This window comes from Schistocerca serialis, chromosome 5 (genome assembly GCF_023864345.2).
Source record: "Schistocerca serialis cubense isolate TAMUIC-IGC-003099 chromosome 5, iqSchSeri2.2, whole genome shotgun sequence".
NCBI lineage: Eukaryota > Metazoa > Arthropoda > Insecta > Orthoptera > Acrididae > Schistocerca > Schistocerca serialis.
The window spans coordinates 567,724,264-567,744,969 of record NC_064642.1 but is presented as its reverse complement, the minus strand read 5'-3'; the positions used below and the strand labels follow the sequence as shown (position 1 = coordinate 567,744,969).

At 36.6% G+C, this 20,706-nt stretch overlaps 1 protein-coding gene across 1 annotated transcript in view; it reads left to right on the top strand.

The window, feature by feature from the left end:
• The window catches only part of LOC126481561 (calcium-activated chloride channel regulator 1-like), a 167,655-nt gene that overhangs the window by 36,354 nt on the left and 110,595 nt on the right, over positions 1-20,706 (top strand). The window contains exons 3-4 of the mRNA XM_050105405.1: positions 14,230-14,359; positions 18,688-18,824. Of these exons, the coding sequence (XP_049961362.1) occupies positions 14,230-14,359; positions 18,688-18,824 (267 nt within the window). The remainder of the gene's footprint in view (positions 1-14,229; positions 14,360-18,687; positions 18,825-20,706) is intronic.

Sequence of the window (20,706 nt, the reverse complement as noted above, 5' to 3'; positions counted from 1 at the left end):
GCACAGTTTTCACATCTACCATGATTTGCAACAAAATTTGGCCAATGAACTCCGAGATCTCGGGTTCAAATTTCATTTGAAGGTAAAAAACCTTTCTTCCTTCTTTTATTCAGTAAAGAGCTGGAAGATGTTTCTTGTTTTGGTCTTCCTCTTTTCTTCAAAACTATTTTACTTTTTGTCAGAAGTCCCTGAGTTATCATACGCTTGAACTGAAGGAAAGATATCCATCCATTGAAATCTGAATATATAACATACGAATTCACAAGTGTTATATTGCTGACAGTGAAAAACAGGCAGTGCCACCATTTTTTAGTTTTACAATCCCTGTCATAAATAGACTGGAGCATATCTGCTGTATCAACTCCATCCACATGTGAATTATAATCTCTAACCACTACTGAGGCCGTCACATCAATTTTTGTACCATCTTTTTGTTTCTGTTTTATGTTAACTGTTTCAGTTGCATGAAAATTAGGTAAAAAATATACACTCGTATATTTGAAAAATGTAATTCCTTGGGGTAGATCAGTTTGGATTCCGTAGAAACACTGGAACACGTGAGGCAATACTGACCTTACGATTTATCTTAGAAGAAAGATTAAGGAAAGGCAAACCTACGTTTCTAGCATTTGTAGACTTAGAGAAAGCTTTTTACAATGTTGACTGGAATACTCTCTTTCAAATTCTAAAGGTGGCAGGGGTAAAATACAGGGAGCGAAAGGTTATTTACAATTTGTACAGAAACCAGATGGCAGTTATAAGAGTCGAGGGACATGAAAGGGAAGCAGTGGTTGGGAAGGGAGTAAGACAGGGTTGTAGCCTCTCCCCGATGTTGTTCAATCTGTATATTGAGCAAGCAGTAAAGAAAACAAAAGAAAAATTCGGAGTAGGTATTAAAATTCATGGAGAAGAAATAAAAACTTTGAGGTTCGCCGATGACATTGTAATTCTGTCAGAGACAGCAAAGGACTTGGAAGAGCAGTTGAATGGAATGGACAGTGTCTTGAAAGGAGGATATAAGATGAACATCAACAAAAGCAAAACGAGGATAATGGAATGTAGTCTAATTAAGTCGGGTGATGCTGAGGGAATTAGATTAGGAAATGAGACACTTAAAATAGTAAAGGAGTTTTGCTATTTGGGGAGCAAAATAACTGATGATGGTTGAAGTAGAGAGGATATAAAATGTAGACTGGCAATGGCAAGGAAAGCGTTTCTGAAGAAGAGAAATTTGTTAACATCGAGTATAGATTTAAGTATCAGGAAGTCATTTCTGAAAGTATTTGCATGGAGTGTAGCCGTGTATGGAAGTGAAACATGGACGATAAATAGTTTGGACAAGAAGAGAATAGAAGCTTTCGAAATGTGGTGCAAGAGAAGAATGCTGAAGATTAGATGGGTAGATCACATAACTAATGAGGAAGTATTGAATAGGATTGGGGAGAAGAGAAGTTTGTGGCATAACTTGACCAGAAGAAGGGATCGGTTGGTAGGACATGTTCTGAGGCATCAATGGATCACCAATTTAGTATTGGAGGGCAGCGTGGAGGGTAAAAATCGTAGAGGGAGACCAAGAGATGAATACACTAAGCAGATTGAGAAGGATGTAGGTTGCAATAGGTACTGGGAGATGAAAAAGCTTGCACAGGATAGAGTAGCATGGAGAGCTGCATCAAACCAGTCTCAGGACTGAAGACCACAACAACAACAACAATTCCTTCTTCCAAAGTTTGACTCTCAAATTCACCTCTTAACAGCTCTTGATCACTCTTTTGTTTTGGTAGGCCAAGTATATTGGGATGCACAGTTCCATGCAAATATACACCATGAGCTTTTAGATATTCAAAAAGATCCACAGAAGAGAAGTAATTGTCTGTCACAACTACATAATTATTGTAGTGAAAGCAGAATGTCAGTTTCTGCACTGCATTTCCACCAAGTCCAAACTTTCCTTTGCTACTATCAGATGTTTTACCATGGTAGGCATCAAATTCGTAGATGTAACCTGACATATCTGCATGACACCAAAGCTTATACCCTCATTTCACTGGCTTCATCAGATTCTGTTGTTTTAGGGAAGATCATCCTTTGAATCAAACAATACTCTCGTCAATACTCTGAATCTGATCTGGAAGCAGTAGTTCCTGAAAGTTTTCGTTCAACGCTGTTATTAGCGGATGTACTTTATGCAGTTTGTCTGCATTGTTCTTAGGTACAGAAAGATTATGATTCAGGTCTGTCACAGACAGAATTTATTTGTATTTCTCTCTTGTCATTGTTTGTATGACAAGTGGCACATTCAGATCACTATCACAACAACAATAATGTCAGTTTTTGTGGCAAATGATGATAACTGCAGAAGAATTCAAGGTCAAGAAATCAGTAAAGCTCTTCTTCATTTTCCCCTTTTGCACAATATATAGATTACTTTGAAAAATAATATTTTCAATCAGTTTGCTTGACAAAACAGTCGAAAAGGTATTTGTTGCAGAATCGTTTTGAGAAAAGTATTGCTCGATCACCCCCTTTTGGGGCATAAATTTAGGAAAATCTGTTACACAGTTTTGTCTTCTAAATTTTTGATGAACTTTTAGATTGTGATTCACAATTTCAGCATTTCTTTCATATTCAGCAGAGGCAGAGTCTGTTTTGTCTTTGTGATTAGCAGCTTGCTTTTTGTTATTTCCCTCTTGTTGTGCTTATACATTGTAGCTTTCTTGTTCATCGTCCTACAGGTTATTTTCAAAATAACTACTGCCTTCAAAATGTATTTCTTCAGCTTCTTGAGAACAAGTGGAAATATTTTCTTGTTGTCTAATGGATGGTGTGGCATAATTTTTTTTTCTTTGCGCTTCTAGATTGTTGAGTTCAATTTTTTCTAAAACTTGTTCTGTATCTGAATCACTAATTTCCTCATCAGGCTTATCGATGTCAGATGGAAAATTCTTCAGGAGTAGCTCCAGTATCTCATCATCTTTCAACTTTCTTGCCATAGCCTGTCATGCAAAAACCTGTATATATAGGCCTGATGGAACTTGCAAGTAGCAAATTAACTTTACAAATTTGTTCTTAGCATTTATAATATATTCCACTTATAGCCAATAATTAGCATAAGTTGACTTACTGAGTAGCACGGAAAAAATTATGAAGATCATATTCTCACTGAATGATTGCCCTGCAACTGCACACAACCAAATTCTGTGAGGACTGTGTGCACTGAAATTCAAATCACTTTGGCATCACAGATAACACATCCATGAAAGAACTGTGATGCATTGACAAAGTACCAAAGGAATAATAAGTGGCATGCTACATTTTTGCAGCAATTAAAATGATGAAGAATGTTTTGCATTCATTTTTATAGAGTGGGACTTTGAAGTCCATGAGATCATAAAGGGTTAAAACTGAGTGCCCTATCAGGAGTGATCCCTAGTTAATGTGGACTTCTTTTAAAGCTCAGTAGCTTTTCTTTAAAATATACCTTCATTTTCTTGTTTGAGAGCTTCTTGTCAAGATGGAAATTGTGAGTTCTGTTTTGGCAGTACTTAGCTGTAACCTCCAGTTATAGAAGTATTTGCCAACTGTTTGTTGACCTTCAGTCCAGACAGACTTGGTAATGACTAGACCTTTGTAGCTCACAGCAAGAGCCCCATCACTAGCATACCCAAATTTCCTTGATGTTGTCTTAATTATGTCTGCTTTATACAGGGAAAACAAAGGAGGGGCTAACATTGATCCTTGTGGAAGGCCATTTTTATGTTTCGTTAGAGGGCTCATTTTATTGCCCATTAGAAATTGAAAGCTTCCATTGCTTAACATACCGTTGATGAGGTTTCCAATTATAAGACATGATATGACTGAGAATTTGGAACATTACCACTTGCTTTCATACAGTATTACAAGTGACTGTTAGAGCTGTATACACAGTTGAGATCTCTTGTTTGTTTGAAAGTCATTCTTCAGTGAAAGTTGGTGATGAGAGAACCTGGTTGGTGCAGTTGTGGTTCAGGCAGAATCCTGCCTGTTCAGTAGACAGGTTTTGGAAAATTTTATGGCTGACTCTGTTATACTGAATTCTATCCAAAAGTTTATATACTGTGTTAACTAAAGCAATGGGTCACTAGCTTTAAAGTTTGCCATTTGGTGTACTTGGTTTTCTGATATCTATGATTTTTGCTGTTTTCAAATTATGGATTATGTTTAGGAGAATATCATTAAGGAACATTGCTACCCAATTTTTTTACCCAATTAAAAATTCTGAATGGATGCCATCAAAATCATCATCATCACCATTTCTTTGAGAGCTGTCATTACTTTCTCACTGCTGAATGGTCTAGAGTAGTCTGACTCAGATTTACAAGCTAGTTTGAGAGCTTTCAATTCCTCTTTGACCTTAATTGTATGTGATAACATCTGAGAAGTTCTAGAGGTGGACGCAATGTTTGTCACTTGCTTGGCAGTAACAGCCTCTTTCATGCAGTCTGGTGGTTTAACATCTCCAAATCGTTTTTAACAAAGGCTAGACTTTTCTACCTGAGGTGCAATACCTCAAGGCATCAACCGTTTCAGTCCACTGCACAAGCGAACTGCGTTGATACTGTGTAAAAGTTTGTCAGCTGTTTCACCATCATTGTTGTCACGAAAGCTTTTGTATAGAAATACTGAAATGAGATAACAGAAGGAGAAGGAAGAATAGGGTTTAACATCCTATGAGTAATGACATTATTATAGATGGAGAATGAGAAGACTTTTTTCCCTTAGAAATGTCTCTCACTGTGCTGGCCAAAGGATAAAACTATTGGCTTATTTTGCATATTTTCAGTGCCTGTTGTCCTATGCCTGAAGGAGTATGGTTGAGTCAAATTAAATGAAATCATGATATTTTTGTTCTGATGAGTGGTTCAATTGATGTCTACAAAAATGAGATGAATAAAGTGTCCCATGAACTAAAATTATGTGGAAGAAGATGAACATATGACTGTAGTTTTTGTTAACATACCCCATCATTATATCCTTATGAATGAATCCTATGTAAATCAAGAAGTTAAAAGCTCAATCAATTATCCGTCTGAAGTCTGGAAATGATTAAAAAATGTTTGTTTTGTGCATTGAAATACCACTGGAAGATTTTGCACACACCACGGACTTCATCTCATTGACTTTGGAAATAATTATTTAGGCAGTGGAATTACAGCTCAAGTGCAAGGAAAATTAAGCAAGGATCATGTATGTTAATACTATGGTGTGCTTCAGATTGTACAGGTGTTTTTTATCCCAATAAGCTATTAAGCTGACAGGTAGCGTCCGTAGTCATATATCCACAATGCAGTACTGGCGACAAAAATATTACAAAAACAGTGAACACTCCAGATCTCATTGGAACTTAAATGAGTACTAACAAAGCCCTCTGTATTTTCTATCAGAACATTCAATCAGTAAGAAATAAACTCTGGGGAAACCAGTTGTACTGTCTTAATGAACATAAAAATTAATGTGTAATATGCCTTATAGAATTGTGACTTGAAGTCGATGAAATAAGAGTAATCCATATTACAAACTATAATATTTATTTATTTTGTCCTTTGATGATATGTAGTATAATATACAACATGATATTGGGCTTAAGCCTAGTCATTACAGTAGACAGTTTTCCACGGTTACCTATAGTTCTGTGTGTTATACATTATAGAAGTTACAGCTCTATACATTTATTACATTTCAAGTATTCATTTAGTGAATAAAAGCAGTGGTAATGTTGATATTCTCTAACAGATCTTTCAAAAGTAATAATATTTAGTATACATTTTACATCATTTGGCAACTTGTTGAATAATTTTATTCTCAAGTAGCATGTACCTATCTGATGCTGGGAGTAAATGCAAATTACCTTTTAATCAGGTGTTGTGATTATGTAAGCCACAATTATTTCTAATACTGTTATCATTTATGATTACATTTCTTTTAATATACATTAGCATGTTAAGAATAAACATATAAACATGCAAGGTAGTGGTAGCACTTTCAGTGTTTTAAATATTGGTTCACATAACTGTCTAGTTCTGCTCCCTGTAATAATCCTAATGGCTAGAATATTTTAGGTGTGCATTAAAACAGGCAGACAGTACAGCCTGTTCGTTTATGCATCCTTTTAGAGTCAGGCTCATACTATTGCAGAAAGTCAAAAAGAGATGGTGGTTGCTTGATATTAGTCAGAGAAGGTTCCCAGTTCTGCAAACTCACAAAAACTAGCAGCCTAAATGTTGAGAAACATTTCAAGCACCATTCTAGCTTTCTTGCATGATGCCTAATGTGGTGAATCAAATCTCACACTACTCTCTATAATTACTTTTTATTCTCACTCAGAACTATTAAAACTGTCAGTTAATAACAAAGAGTGATTAACAGGAGCCTTTTCTTATGATAATTTCCACACAGGTGCCCCCCCCCCCCCCCCCATTGTTGTTTTTGCTTCACTTTCAGTTGACAATACCTTATTGATACTGTGAGTTTGTGTGAGGAAAGCCCCAGTGGTTACCATTTGTATTGCACCAACTGATGGAGTGTGGCTCCAATTGCCTATTGACTTGTATGTACCACCATTGCAGTACCTCATGAACTGGATGGGATAAAATAGCTGCTTTTTCTAAACTGGCTTTAATCAGGTCAAAAGGCTGCTGCATCTCTATTATCCATGGCAGCGGTTATCATCCTGAGGTATCTTTCCCTGCCTACATTGCTGCCAGAGGCACTTGCATTTTTTGTAATCTATTATGCTGAATATTGTAGCCCCTGCTACTACATTGGTACTATCTCTAATATTTGGCACTGGATACTGATCTAGAATTGTGTGTGCATTCAGCTTGCAATAATCTCCACATGGCCTCCAGGTGCCATACCTTTTTGTGATGAGATGGAGCAGTGATGCCCACAGACTGTCTGACCTGCGTACACCCACTACATGCAATATATTCTCAAATTCCACCTTTGCCACAGCAAAATGGCTGGGTGATAACGTTCTCAGTCACAGTGATATCAGTTGGCCTGACACAGTCTTAGTGTGGTGAACTGTGATATGCACCACACATTCATCTCGACTCTCACTACTGTGGTCCTCTTCCAGTACCTACAAATTTTGACTAGGGACCATTGTGCTCAAAGCTATCCATCCTATAATGAACTATCATGATCTCTCTGTCCATCTTAATTTTTACTCCATTGTGATCTATCTCAGGCCACTGGTTGCTAATGAAATCCACACCTAAGATGGGTTTCATTACATCTGTTTCCACCAGCATTTTTCACTAAACCTGAGATCCACTTCTATCTCGCTCCCCCCATAAATTGGTATGAACAAATTATTGGCCATCATCAGGTGGGCGAGAGTGGTTGGCATTGCACTCTTTATGCTGAGGGGAGACAACATGATAACATCTGAGCCAGTATTGACCAGAAAGCAGACATTTACATTTTCTCCTGCGACCTGGCCACTGACTCTATTATGGTAGGTAGACGGGCATGTACGTCTTGCGGCTCATTCACAAAAACCTTGGTGATACTAATGAACTTGCCCTTGTTGCTCTCATTCAAATGGTTTACCTCTTTTGTTAGTGTCTTGTTTGGATGTAATCGTCTTATTTCACACTAACACCTTTATCTCCTGTTGCAGTGCATCTACGTGCTCTTTCAGATGGTTAAGTTACTTAGTGGTATCTATGTATCTTCATGCCTGACATGGCTGCTAGGTCCGGTGCTCCACACGCCCTGCCTGCTACTGCTATTGACAAAGTTACATATGTGACTACAGCCACTATTACAATTACAGGAAGTTTCAGTGTTCATACCTGCCACAACATTGTATCTGACAACTCATATTCCCTTACAATTCCTCGTAAGTGGTGCCTGAATTCCAAAGATTTTCCGCCTACCTTGTGTTCGCCATGTATGACTTGCTGTAAACATTGTTCCACTGGCTTGCACAGCTGACTGATCAGCATTGTCGTTAGGTGTCAATATTGTTGATCTCAGTATTACGTTTGATGCTATAGTTGTTGCTCTAGCATCAAGACTGTTGGCTGACAGTCATGCAAATTTCATTGCTTGTTGGTCGCACTGTTCTGCACAAGCACCAGATCTAGCATGACAAACTATAATTGATGTTTATCTGGAAAGAAATGTGAGACTTGTACCTTCATCCGTAGCCTGACTATTACTGTGTCATTGAAGCCTGTGTTTGTCACATTCAATTTTCTCCCATTAATCATGGAAGTGACTTCTATATTTTGCATTTTTAGTGCTAGTTGGTCAGGGACTGCTTTTGTACTGTACTTTCAGTGCTCTGTCAAACTCCTCATGCAGTATCATATCTCCGATTTCATCTTCATCCACATCCTCTTCCATTTCCATAATATTGTCCTCAAGTACATCACCCTTGTATAGATCCTCTATTTACTCCTTCCACCTTTCTGCTTTCCCTTCTTTGCTTAGAACTGGATTTCCATCTGAGCTCTTGATATTCCTACAAGTGGTTCTCTTTTCTCGAAAGCTCTCTATAATTTTCCTGTAGGCAGTATCTCTCTTGCTCCTAGTGAGATAAGCCTCTACAGCCTTACATTTGTCCTCTAGCCATCCCTGCTTAGCCAATTTGCGCTTCCTGTCGATCTCATTTGAGAGACATTTATATTCCTTTCTGCCTGCATCATTTACTGCATTTTTATATTTTCTCCTTTCATCAATTAAATTCAATATTTCTTCTGTTACACAAGGATTTCTACTAGCCCTTGTCTTTTTACCTACTTGATCCTCTGCTGCCTTCACTACTTCATCCCTCAAAGCTGTCCATTCTTCTTCTACTGTTTTTCTTTTCCCCATTCTTGTCATGTTCTCTTACGCTCTCCCTGAAAGAAGGTAACAGAAATTATCACACCCCAATGTAATATTGCAATACCTCAGTAAGCAGAAGTATTAAAGGCCTGTAAGGTAATTCCACTATTCAAAAAGGTAGACAGTTATGATGTAAACAATTATCTTCCTATTGCACACAACGTAAAAATATCTTTATTTAACACAACACAGAAAGAAAATATCTTGTTAGGAAAAACAACTTAAGAGCAGCTTTACATGTGAGTAGAACTATGTCTTTCGAGTCTTTCGAAGAATCATCCATAACTATCACACTACTGAAATCGCAGAAGGTTACACTCTGAATTCAGAGAACAAACAGAAAGTGTCAGTGTTGATACACTGTGCCCCCAGCAGTTGGCACGTAAACAGTTCAACACCCACACCATAAACAAACACACATAGTGCAAATGCAGTGGATGACAATCTTGATCACAACATCAGCCCTCTCAAGGATGGAGTGTTGTCCAAAAAATATGCAGGTAAATGTACACATTGTTCAGATCTTTTTTGTTATGGAAATTTATTTGCGTTGGGTGATGCTGATGTTTACAGATAGGCTGGTTCCATGGCGCATTGGTTGGCAGTACATTTTTGGAACACACATGCTGATTTGATTTGGCTGATGGAAACTGTAAAGAGTGTGTCATTTACCTTAAGTCCATTGTTCATGCTCCTACTTGTAAGACGTGGTGTGGCTCTCTGTAAGGTGGCTGAAGTAAGAGCTTAACACCATATGTATGTAGTATTACATGCATCCTTGTTTTCAAGTTGCGATGCACGTAACTAGGTGTTGTACTGTGTCTCGAAACAACTTTGTGGGAGTGAATGCATGCTATATGTTCTCTCAACTAATGAATGAATTCTGGCTGGTCTTGATCAGAAGGCTGCAGAGAATTCGCATGTTTTGGGTACCAAGCAGGATCAGCAGTGGAGCTGTCATCCAGTTAGTTTCCTGACCCATTAGTGCTGCTTTTGGGGCACAGTACCAATGTTTGATCATGGAATTGCCCACCAGGTGATAACTTGTAGCTTTGTCATGAACAGTACCACAGAATTTGGTAAGTTTGATGAATATATTCAAATTGGCAGCCAAAAATTGGCAACTGTGGTCTTTTGTGACAATAATGGGCAACCAAAATGAGATATCCAACTTGACACAAAAGCAAAGGCTAGAGTTCCCACTGAAATGCTGGCACTGCTACCTGCCAGTAAGTGAAAAGATCAGCCATTGTTAGAAAATAGAGCTGACCATTTGAATGAGGTATTGGGCCTACAATGTTGAAATGTACATATGTAAATCATGAAGCTATATCAGGAAAGTCTCCCACTGGTGCATGCATGTGGCAGGACTGTTTGCAGTGTTGAAACAGGATACACGCTACCCACAAGTTCATTCACAACATCTTTTTCCATTCAGGGCTGAACAGATCATTTTGAGATCAGGCGAATGATGATCTGATGCCTGGCTGGCAAAAGTTATGCAAGTTGTTGAAAGTACATTGGTGGAATGTAGTTGTTAATGTAGCTGGACAAGGCTTCCCATTCGAGATATTGCAGAATAACTCAACTTATGCACCAGAAACTTCAATTAATTGTATCTCTAAGCGTCACTAGGGGGTTTATGGAGCTTCTGGTCTGTATGTTATGCCTTGGAAAGTTGTCTGCAAGATAAATTGTGCTTGACACACTGCTGACATGAGAAAGACATTCAGCTACTGCATTGTCAGTGCCTGAAATATGCTTGATATCGGTATTGAGCTGCTTGATAAATTCAAAATCTGTGTGTTGATGTGATGATCAGTTGTTGTTGTTGTTGTTGTTTTGTTGAAAGGCATAGGTGACTGGCTTATGAACTCTCTGGCTTCTAATTGTGGGCAAAACTACTTGATTAGCTCAACAAATGCAAGACATTCTCAATTTCACATGCTCCAATTTTGCTGCGATGGTGACAGCTTATGCAAACAGAAAGTAAGAGGCTGCCATGTGCTATTGTGTAATCATTGCAATGCTGCACCAGTAGCAGTCTGACTTGCATCTACCACTAACACAAGGGGTGCATCAAGTTCAGGATGTGGCTGAAGTGTGCCTTTGGAATGCTCCATTTTGTCACTTTGAATCATTGAATTCAAAGAAGGTTGCATCATCAAGTCAAAGAATAAATAGAAATTGTGAATGCTGAAACACAGTGCTTCTGGTGGCTGAGACATGAACACTTCGACAGCCGTGATAACAACAAACACACACAACACAAATGAAGTGGACACCAATCTTGATCACTACAACACAAGTGAAAGACTTCTCTCATGGCTCTATTGCAATAAACATAAACAAGACAGCTCATATGCTTCTGCCTGTTATCTACCCCTCCCTTCCTCATTGCTACTGTCCACTATGGTTACGCCTTTTTAGAAGATTCCAGAGTAGTAAGATTTACAATAATCTTTTTACCTATCATTTCTCGCACAGTTGGTTCCAGTTTTTCATGTCTAAGGGTCTGATTCTTGAAGCTGAAATTCTCACACTTTAGCTTCTCATGGTTCAAATTAATCTAAATAATTTTGAAGAATGTCGTTGCAGAATTTTTATTTTTATGATAATTTATTGTCTCACATTTTACTATATCACACTGCCTTTTGAATTTTCACATCAACAAAGCCAAAATGACATTGTTTGTCCAAAATACAAAAATACATTTGATCACATCCAAGGCATGCTTACTACTCCCTCACTCTGCAGTAATAACAGTATTCCAAAGGGTTTACAATTTTTCTTCGCAAATGAATTTCTGTTAGTTTAGATTATTATTTTATAAATGAAATAAACATAATAAACAGTACTAGATTGTGTAATTAATAATAGAAATTTTAAGTATGTCAAATATTTCGTAATTTCAAATGTTTCTAAAAAAAAAAAAATAAGTGTACATTCAGAGCCAGTACATCTCGATTGTAACAATGAAAATAAAGTAATTCATTTTCATGAATTTAGCATGAAATATCACAAACTGTGATAAAATTATATGAATTTTTGCAGAAAAACAGCTGACACAATATTGACCTGTCTAAAATTCGAAAAATATTACTGGTATCGACTACTACTGTTGAGGAAAAGTAATACTAGAGGAAGATGTCCCTTTACAAGCCTATCTCAAAATCATCCTGTCTACATGGAGCCTTTGCAAATTGAAGGCAGAGAAGTTGAACTATCATTGGAAATATAGTTTTTGGGAGTATGGATTGACAGTTCACTCCAGTGGGACTATCATAGGACAAAACTGCTAAACAAGCTTGGCATACTGTGCTGCACATTCAGAATACTCAGGCAGTCATGTGATATAAAAATAACAATAACTGTTTATCATTGGTTTGTGCACTCAAGAATAAAGGCATACATTCATCTGGTGAGTCAAAGATTAAGCAGAAGTCACAATGGGATGAGAAATGTGGGCAACCTACTTTTTAGCAAATACCGCTATCAATTAGAAATAAAAGCAGTACCTTCAGCAAGAAAGTTCAGGATTTGTTAATGAAATGTACTTTTTAATCTGTCAATGAGTACCTGAAGGCAAACTTGCATTAACTAGTGACCGTGTCCTCTTTTACACAAAATGTAAATCTTAAGAAAAACAAGTCCTAAAACATATTGTGTACACTGTGTTTGTTATTACTTTCTATGCTTGCCTTCCATTTTAGGAAACATATCTGTTTGTCATTGTTTCATATAGCTATAAGAAATAATATGCTTGCACTCACAAGTAACATGATCTATTAAGGTATTACCCTGTATCTTCTGCGTTTTAGTATATTACAATAGATGCTGAGTCTATTTTCATTTCTGTATTGTAGCCATTGTTGTATTTGAAACCACATGTGTGTTGAATTTTCATGTATATTTTAGACTATTTAGCTGCTTAAGATAAATGTTAGGTTATTGCTTCATTACTTAAAATTTTCAGCTGTTTGCAAATGCAATATGTGAAAAATGTATTTAATATTTTTTCATCAGTCCCCTACCTTTGCGGTCACACAGTACAAGATTTCTGGGTTTCAAATAAACAAAAAGAAGTATTTTTTGAGACAGTGAATCTAAAGTAAATAAAGTATTTATTCAGAAAAAGCAGCGTGTAAGGATATTGTGTGAAACAGGTAACCATACCTCTTGTAGAAGTCTTTTTAAGGAGTCTGGAATTCTTACATGTACATTCCAGTAGATTAATCCTGAAAAACCTGAATTGGCAGATATTTGAGGATGGATGCCAACTATCTCATGAAAGCCTACTTACAAAGTTTCAAGAACCAATATTCACTGAAGAATCTAGGAATAAACTATAAGCTATATGTATTATTCCTCTGTGGAATGCAGAGACAAGATTACACAAATTACTGTAGGGGCTCGTGCGCTCCCCCCACCCACGCACCCACTCTCCCACACACACGCACACACACACTAGTCATTCAAGGATTGCACTGAAGGATTGATGAATAGCCCTTTTGACAGTCTAACTTGTTTCATCTAACATCTCTCTATATACATTCCTATGCTTTGATTTGCACCCTTTGAGCAGTAATCACAGTTTGTTTAGAGGTTTCTGTACAGAGGCAGTGTACTCTGCAGAATCACAAACAGTTACTGTACACTATGCAGAATCACAAACAGTTCTAAGTATATATCAGTCCAGTGCTTGGCCAACTGTTCTTCTAAACTTGAACCACAATTTCTCTAAATGCTCCTGTCAAGAGCTAAATAGTTCAAGTTCATCACTGAATATATCACTACTGCCTCTTTATCTAGTTTGATGAACATGTAAATTTTTCTTGTTATTTTAGGTATGCACCACAAATGGGATTCTGAACTAGCTGTTTTCAGAGGCATTTAGTATTGCTTTATCAATTACAAAGCCATAACTATTCTAATTAATTGTTGGATTGCCCAAGCTGACTCATATTCAGCTTGAATTTATATCTTGGTGGATTTGAGTTTCTTGTCTATGTGACCTCCATTTCCCATTAGCCAATCCTTATAGCATATGCATTGATTTACCTCCAGAAGTTTCACTGCTATCAAATTTGGCAAAGTAGAGCATATGAAACTAAAATTCCATAGTATTTAATAATATGCAGGATGCAAGAAAGTGTAGATCTAATTAATTAACATTATGTTATTTGTTGGTATTGTGTACGTCTCACTTAGCCTGTATATTGTTTTGTTCTCCTTAGGAATATAAAGCTTCCAGGACTTAGTCTTTACATTAACAATTCAGAGATTAATATACAAGTAAATAGTAAATTTTATTTTGTCGATAAATGTAATGTTTTGTTATGTCTGCAGTGATTTTGCCCATCCACTGATAAACGTATCTTCTGTCAGTGAAAGATTAAAGGCAAAATTTCTGGATGCCATTCCCATCATAGCTGAAGGAGGGTGCTGCATTGGCTGTGCAGTGAAATGTGCTATCCAGGTATTAATGTTCTTAACATCTATAGTAAATGACTAAGTTTTTATGTGGGTGTCATCAAATTGCTGTTTATTTCATACCAGTATGGTCTTATTTGAATCATAATGCTGCGAGAAGCTGAAACTTCTCACATAAACACTTTGTGTCAGGCCTAATTGCAGTTGTTATAATTTTATTGATCTATTTGCTTTTATTTGATCCTACTTTATTACATTTGTACTGTGGTGCCTATGATGTAGGACAGTTCAACTTACCTAAAATTGGCAAATGTGATAATAATGTTTGGTACATTTTCTCTTGATTTAGATTTAAGTCTTAAAGTTATCTACATAATCTTTTAACTCTGGTGACTAAAGAAAAGGCCTGCAAAAATTTATGATGCATACAGTATATTTGGCAAAATCCAATATGTACATACAGGTAATAAAAATATTCCTCATTATTTCCACATAAAATACTCTACACTATTAATTTCTTTCCATTAAGTAATCCTTGAGAAATCTGTGGAACGTCTTTGTTCATATACTGTACCGTGGACTCACATGAAGACACTTTACAAATTGCACACCTGAGCACTGAGGGCCTTTTCAACAGCTCTCAGACTGTGTGGTATATTTCTCAGCTGGCCTTTATTTCTTGTATCATATGAATGAATGTCTACATTTTTCCTAGTAATCTACTGGCATTGATTAACGAATTTCTTCTTCTGCACAAGTATATGGATGGAAGCATTAGTATTTTTAGATTATGGAAGGCAGTTCTCCATGAGTCAGTTTAGTTTTTATTCAGGACTGTCTTAATGGCCTCTGGCTACAAAAAGGGGGACACCACAGATGTCAATAATTACCAGCCAGTATCCTTGCTTACAGCATTTACAAAACTCTTTGTGAAAGTAATGTACTCAAAACTGGTTAGCCATCTCCACAGTAATGGGATACTTAGTAAATCACAGTTCGGATTTTAAAAATGCTGTTCCACTGAGACAGCAATATACAATTTCACTGTTCACATAATAGAGTCTTTAAATAGTAAGATGTCACCAACAGAAATTTTCTGTGACTTGTCCAAAGCATTTGATTGTGTGAACCATGATATTATGTTATAGCAATTACAATTTTATGGTATAAATGCAATAGCATATGAGAGTTTTATGCCATACCTACAGAACAGGAAGTAAAAAGTTTCCTTTTATGGATCAAGTGTTTTCAATAAGTTTGCCACTTCATCTAACTGGGGTGAAATTACATTAGGTGTTCCACAGGGTTCAATCCTGGGTCTCCTTCTGTTCTTGATATATGTGAACGACCTCCCTTTCTACCTGAAACAGGAATCTGAACTGACACTGTTTGCTAATGATACAAGCATCATTATTAATACAGTAAAATAAACTCCAATTGAAAATGATACAAATAAGGTCTTTGTAAACGTCATTAATTGGTTTTCTGCAAATGGGCTTGCTCTAAACTTTGAAAAAACACAGAACATCCAATTTTCTGCTGCAAAAAGTACAATTCCTTCAATAAATATAACACATCAACAGCAGTCAGTAGACAGGGTAGAGCATACTAAGTTTTTGGGTGTGCATATAGATGAGAATCTTAATTGGAAAATTCATATTTTGGATCTAAAAAAAGTGACTAGGTTCAGCAACTTTTGCAATCAGAATAATTGCCAATTTTGAGGATATAGAAATTAGTAAGATAACATACTTTGCATACTTTCAGTCTCTGATGTCCTACGGAATAATATTTTGGGGTAACTCAACACTTAGACAAAAAGTATTCACTGCTCAAAAGAAAGTGGTTAGAATAATGTGTGGGGTTCATAGTTGCACATCTTTAGGGATCTTTTTAAAAGATTGGAAATTCTTACAACAGCCTCACAGTACATTTACTCACTAATAAAATTTGTTCTCAACAGCATAGACCAGTTTAAAAACAACAGTGACATTCATGATTATAATACCAGAAGAAAGAAAGACTTACACTATCATTTACTCAACCTATCTTTGGCACAGAAAGGGGTAAAATATGCTGCTATAAAAATTTTGACAAATTACCAGAGGAAATAAAATGTCTGACAGACAGCAGTAATAGCTTCAAAAATAAATTGAGATCATATCTCCTTGACAACTCCTTCTATACCATAGATGAATTCTTGAATAGGAATAAATAAATCTATAAATATAGTATATGCATTTTGTGTCATTTAAGGGAATGGGGTAAATAATAGAAATATTAATCTTTAACTCTGTATTATATATATAAGTCACATCATCTATCATCTTTGTTTTTATATATATATATATATATATATATATATATATATATATATAAAAAAACAAAGATGATGTGACTTACCAAATGAAAGTGCTGGCAGGTCGACAGACACACAAACAAACACAAACATACACACAAAATTCAAGCTTTCGCAACAAACTGTTGCCTCATCAGGAAAGAGGGAAGGAGAGGGAAAGACGAAAGGTGGGTTTTAAGGGAGAGGGTAAGGAGTCATTCCAATCCCGGGAGCGGAAAGACTTATCTTAGGGGGAAAAAAGGACGGGTATACACTCGCACACACACACACACATATCCATCCACACATATACAGACACAAGCGGACATATTTAAAGACAAAGCTTTCAACTAGGCATTAACAAATGCCTAGTTGAAAGTAAGTTCCCCGACATACTAAAAATTTCTAGAGTTGTGCCCATATACAAAAAAGGGGAAAAGAACTGTCCCGCTAGTTACAGACCTATATCCATAACCCCAGTTTTTTCAAAAATTTTAGAAACAATTATGTATGAGCAAGTTAGTGCCTACTTGGGTAAACTAAATATAATTAGTGATAAACAGTTTGGATTTAGGAAAGGTAAATCCACAACGGATGCAATGGACTCCCTCGTAAAATTAGTCCTAGATGTGTTCGAGGCTAGGGACTATGCCCAGGCTACATTTTGTGACCTGAGCAGAGCCTTTAACTGTGTAGAGCATGACACTGTGCTGAATAAGCTAGTTTACTATGGTTTTGATGACAACAGCATAAATATGTTCAGGTCTTTTCTAGAGAACCGTCAACAAGTTGTGTACATTGGTAGGGAGGAATCAAATTTGGTTAATGTTAGGTACGGAGTGCCTCAAGGGCCGGTGCTTGGACCTTTACTGTTTATACTAATGATTAATGACCTGCCCTTATTCATAAATTCTCATACAATATTGTATGCTGATGACACAACTTTTCTACATAAAAGCTCTGATCTAGGTACACTGAAAACACTGACCGAAAATAACCTTGCTCAGTCCTCATTATGGTTCAAAGCTAATGGCTTCTTGCTAAATGAAAACAAAACCCAGACACTTTACTTTAGCCTCAAAGAGATTCCTAACTACCAGGAATTAGAAACTGTTAAATTTTTAGGTGTTACTATTGACAATAAATTGACGTGGGAACCACACATTAAAAATATATTGGCTAGACTTTCAAGAGTTATTTATCTAATTAGAAATTTAAAAAGACATGCTCCCAATGACTATGTGAGATCAGCATATTTTGCCTTCTTCCAAAGCATAATCTCTTATGGAATTTTACTGTGGGGTAGTAGCTGTCATCTAAATGACATTTTACTTTTACAGAAGAAAGTAATAAGAATAATAATGGATTCTGATAAAACAGAACATTGTAAACCTCTGTTTATTAAATTGCAGTGTCTTACAGTAGTAAACTTATTCATCTACAATGTTTTAATGTACATTAGAAACAATGTGTCTAATTTTGTGTTGAGAAGTGATATTCATAGCCATAATACTAGAAACAGAACATCTGTAGACGTACCATATCATAGATTATCAAAATCGCATAACTCTTACCTAGTTGTTGGACTAAGGATGTTTAAGAGACTAAGTGCTGACTTTAAAGAACTGCCTGTAAATATCTTTAAAGCTAAATTATACAAGCTACTAGTGAACAATCCATTTTCACCATTGATGAATTCTTTGAAGATGAAAATTCTGTATTCTAACGTGTACCTATTGTAAACCAATTTACATCGCTATAGTAGTTTATGTAGAAATATATGCTCTTGACTTTGTCTATTGCTGTAATCAGCTGAACGACAATAAAATTATTATTATTATTATTATTATTATTATTATTATTATCATGCTTAAAGGCAGATTGTTAGCAAGTTTCATATTAGACTTTCTGAAGTTTGAGAAAATCTTATTAGCTTTTGGAGAAAGGAATATATGAGGAATTAATGTCAGCCTTTATACTAAATGAACAGAGTTTGCTTTTGGAAATCTATATTACATCATTTCTTTTCAATTCAGATGTTAGGAGCTGATGAAAAAGGCAGTACTGTTATTCTTATTACTGATGGAAGGAACACTGTCCCAGGAGAAGATGTGAAAGATGTTTTAAGTCTAGTTTCCAGCACAAAGATTAAGATTAACACTATATCACTGGGGTAAGTAACAACATATGTGCCTGAATAAACCAAAATGTCTGTTCATAACTGTGATATTGGATTTTTATTAATGTAGTATTCAGAAACACGAGTATGTGGCAGCTGAATGTTTAACATATTACAGAAAGAATAATTAGCAAGTTCATTGACTACTTGCAGATTTTGCAACAATTAGATGTTAGTCCTTTATATTACTACTTATTTATTTACTTATTCTTACCTTTTGTGTCAGAAAATAAGTGCTTTATCATCAGCTTATAAAGAAAACATTGTTAAGAGTTATGCATGGTTTTCTCACTTAAAATGGTTGCCTAGTAATATATGTGGTTTCTTTTTCTCCTCACTGGTGCATAGCACACAGGGCACTACCACTCACTGGCAAACATCAAAAGATCAGTTCACTGTGTTTGCATTTATAATTATTTATCATTGTGTTGTCTTGAAGGAAAGGATGCTAGCTTGCTTTGCATACTTTGTCTCTGTTATCAAAAGGAATAATTTTCTGGGGCACCTGCTGCCTGTCAGTCACTCTCCCTACTGCTCCACTCCTACTTTCTGCCCTCACTCTCCCTACATGACACAACCCCTCAGTCTAGTCGAGCAGTGCACACATGTCTGAAGTTTATCAAAGTTCACAGTCTTTTGTGTCTTTCCGCAACTCTGTGCTTCTGTTTTACTCATACTACTGCACTTCTTAAATTATTTAAATTAAATTAAATATTTATTCAACAGTCTTTGAGTTATTACATTTGATCACAATGATGTTTACTTCTTAATGTTATTTCTTGCTAACATCAAACTCAATATAATAGAAGGAAACATTCCACGTGGGAAAAATTATATATAAAAAGAAAGATGAGGTGACTTACCGAACGAAAGCGCTGGCAGGTCGATAGACGCACAAACAAACACAAACATACACACAAAATTCAAGCTTTCGCAACAAACTGTTGCCTCATCAGGAAAGAGGGAAGGAGAGGGAAAGACGAAAGGAAGTGGGTTTTAAGGGAGAGGGTAAGGAGTCATTCCAATCCCGGGAGCGGAAAGACTTACCTTTAAATATGTCTGCTTGCGTCTGCATATGTGTGGATGGATATGTGCGTGCGCGCGCGAGTGCATACCCGTCCCTTCTTCCCCCCAAGGCAAGTCCTTCCACTCCCGGGACTGGAACGACTCCCCACCCTCTCCCTTAAAACCCCCATCCCCTCGTCCCTCCCTCCCCCTCCCTCCCTCCCGATGAGGCAACAGTCCACCGCGAAAGCTTGAACCCCGCGTGCATGCTTGTGCTTGCTTGCGTGTCCGTCGACCCGCCAGCACCCTCATTTGGTAAGTCACATCATCCTTGTTTTTAGATATATTTTTCCTACGTGGAATGTTTCCCTCTATTTTATATATATATATATACATATATAGATATATAAAAACAAAGATGAGGTGACTTACCGAACGAAAGCGCTGGCTGGCCGACAGACACACAAACAAACACAAACACACACACAAAATTCAAGCCCCCGCAACAAACCGTCGCCCCATCAGGAAAAAGGGGAAGGAGAGGGGAAGACGAAAGGAAGTGGGCTTTAAGGGAGAGGGCAAGGAGTCACCCCAATCCCGGGAGCGGAAAGACCCACCCTAGGGGGAAAAAGGACAGGCACACACCCGCACACACGCACATATCCATCCACACACACAGACACATGTTTGTTTTTTATATATATATATATATATATATATATATATATATATATATATATATATATATATATATATATATATATATATATATATATATATATATATATATATATATATATATATATATAAAAAAATAGAGGGAAACATTCCACGTAGGAAAAATATATCTAAAAACAAGGATGATGTGACT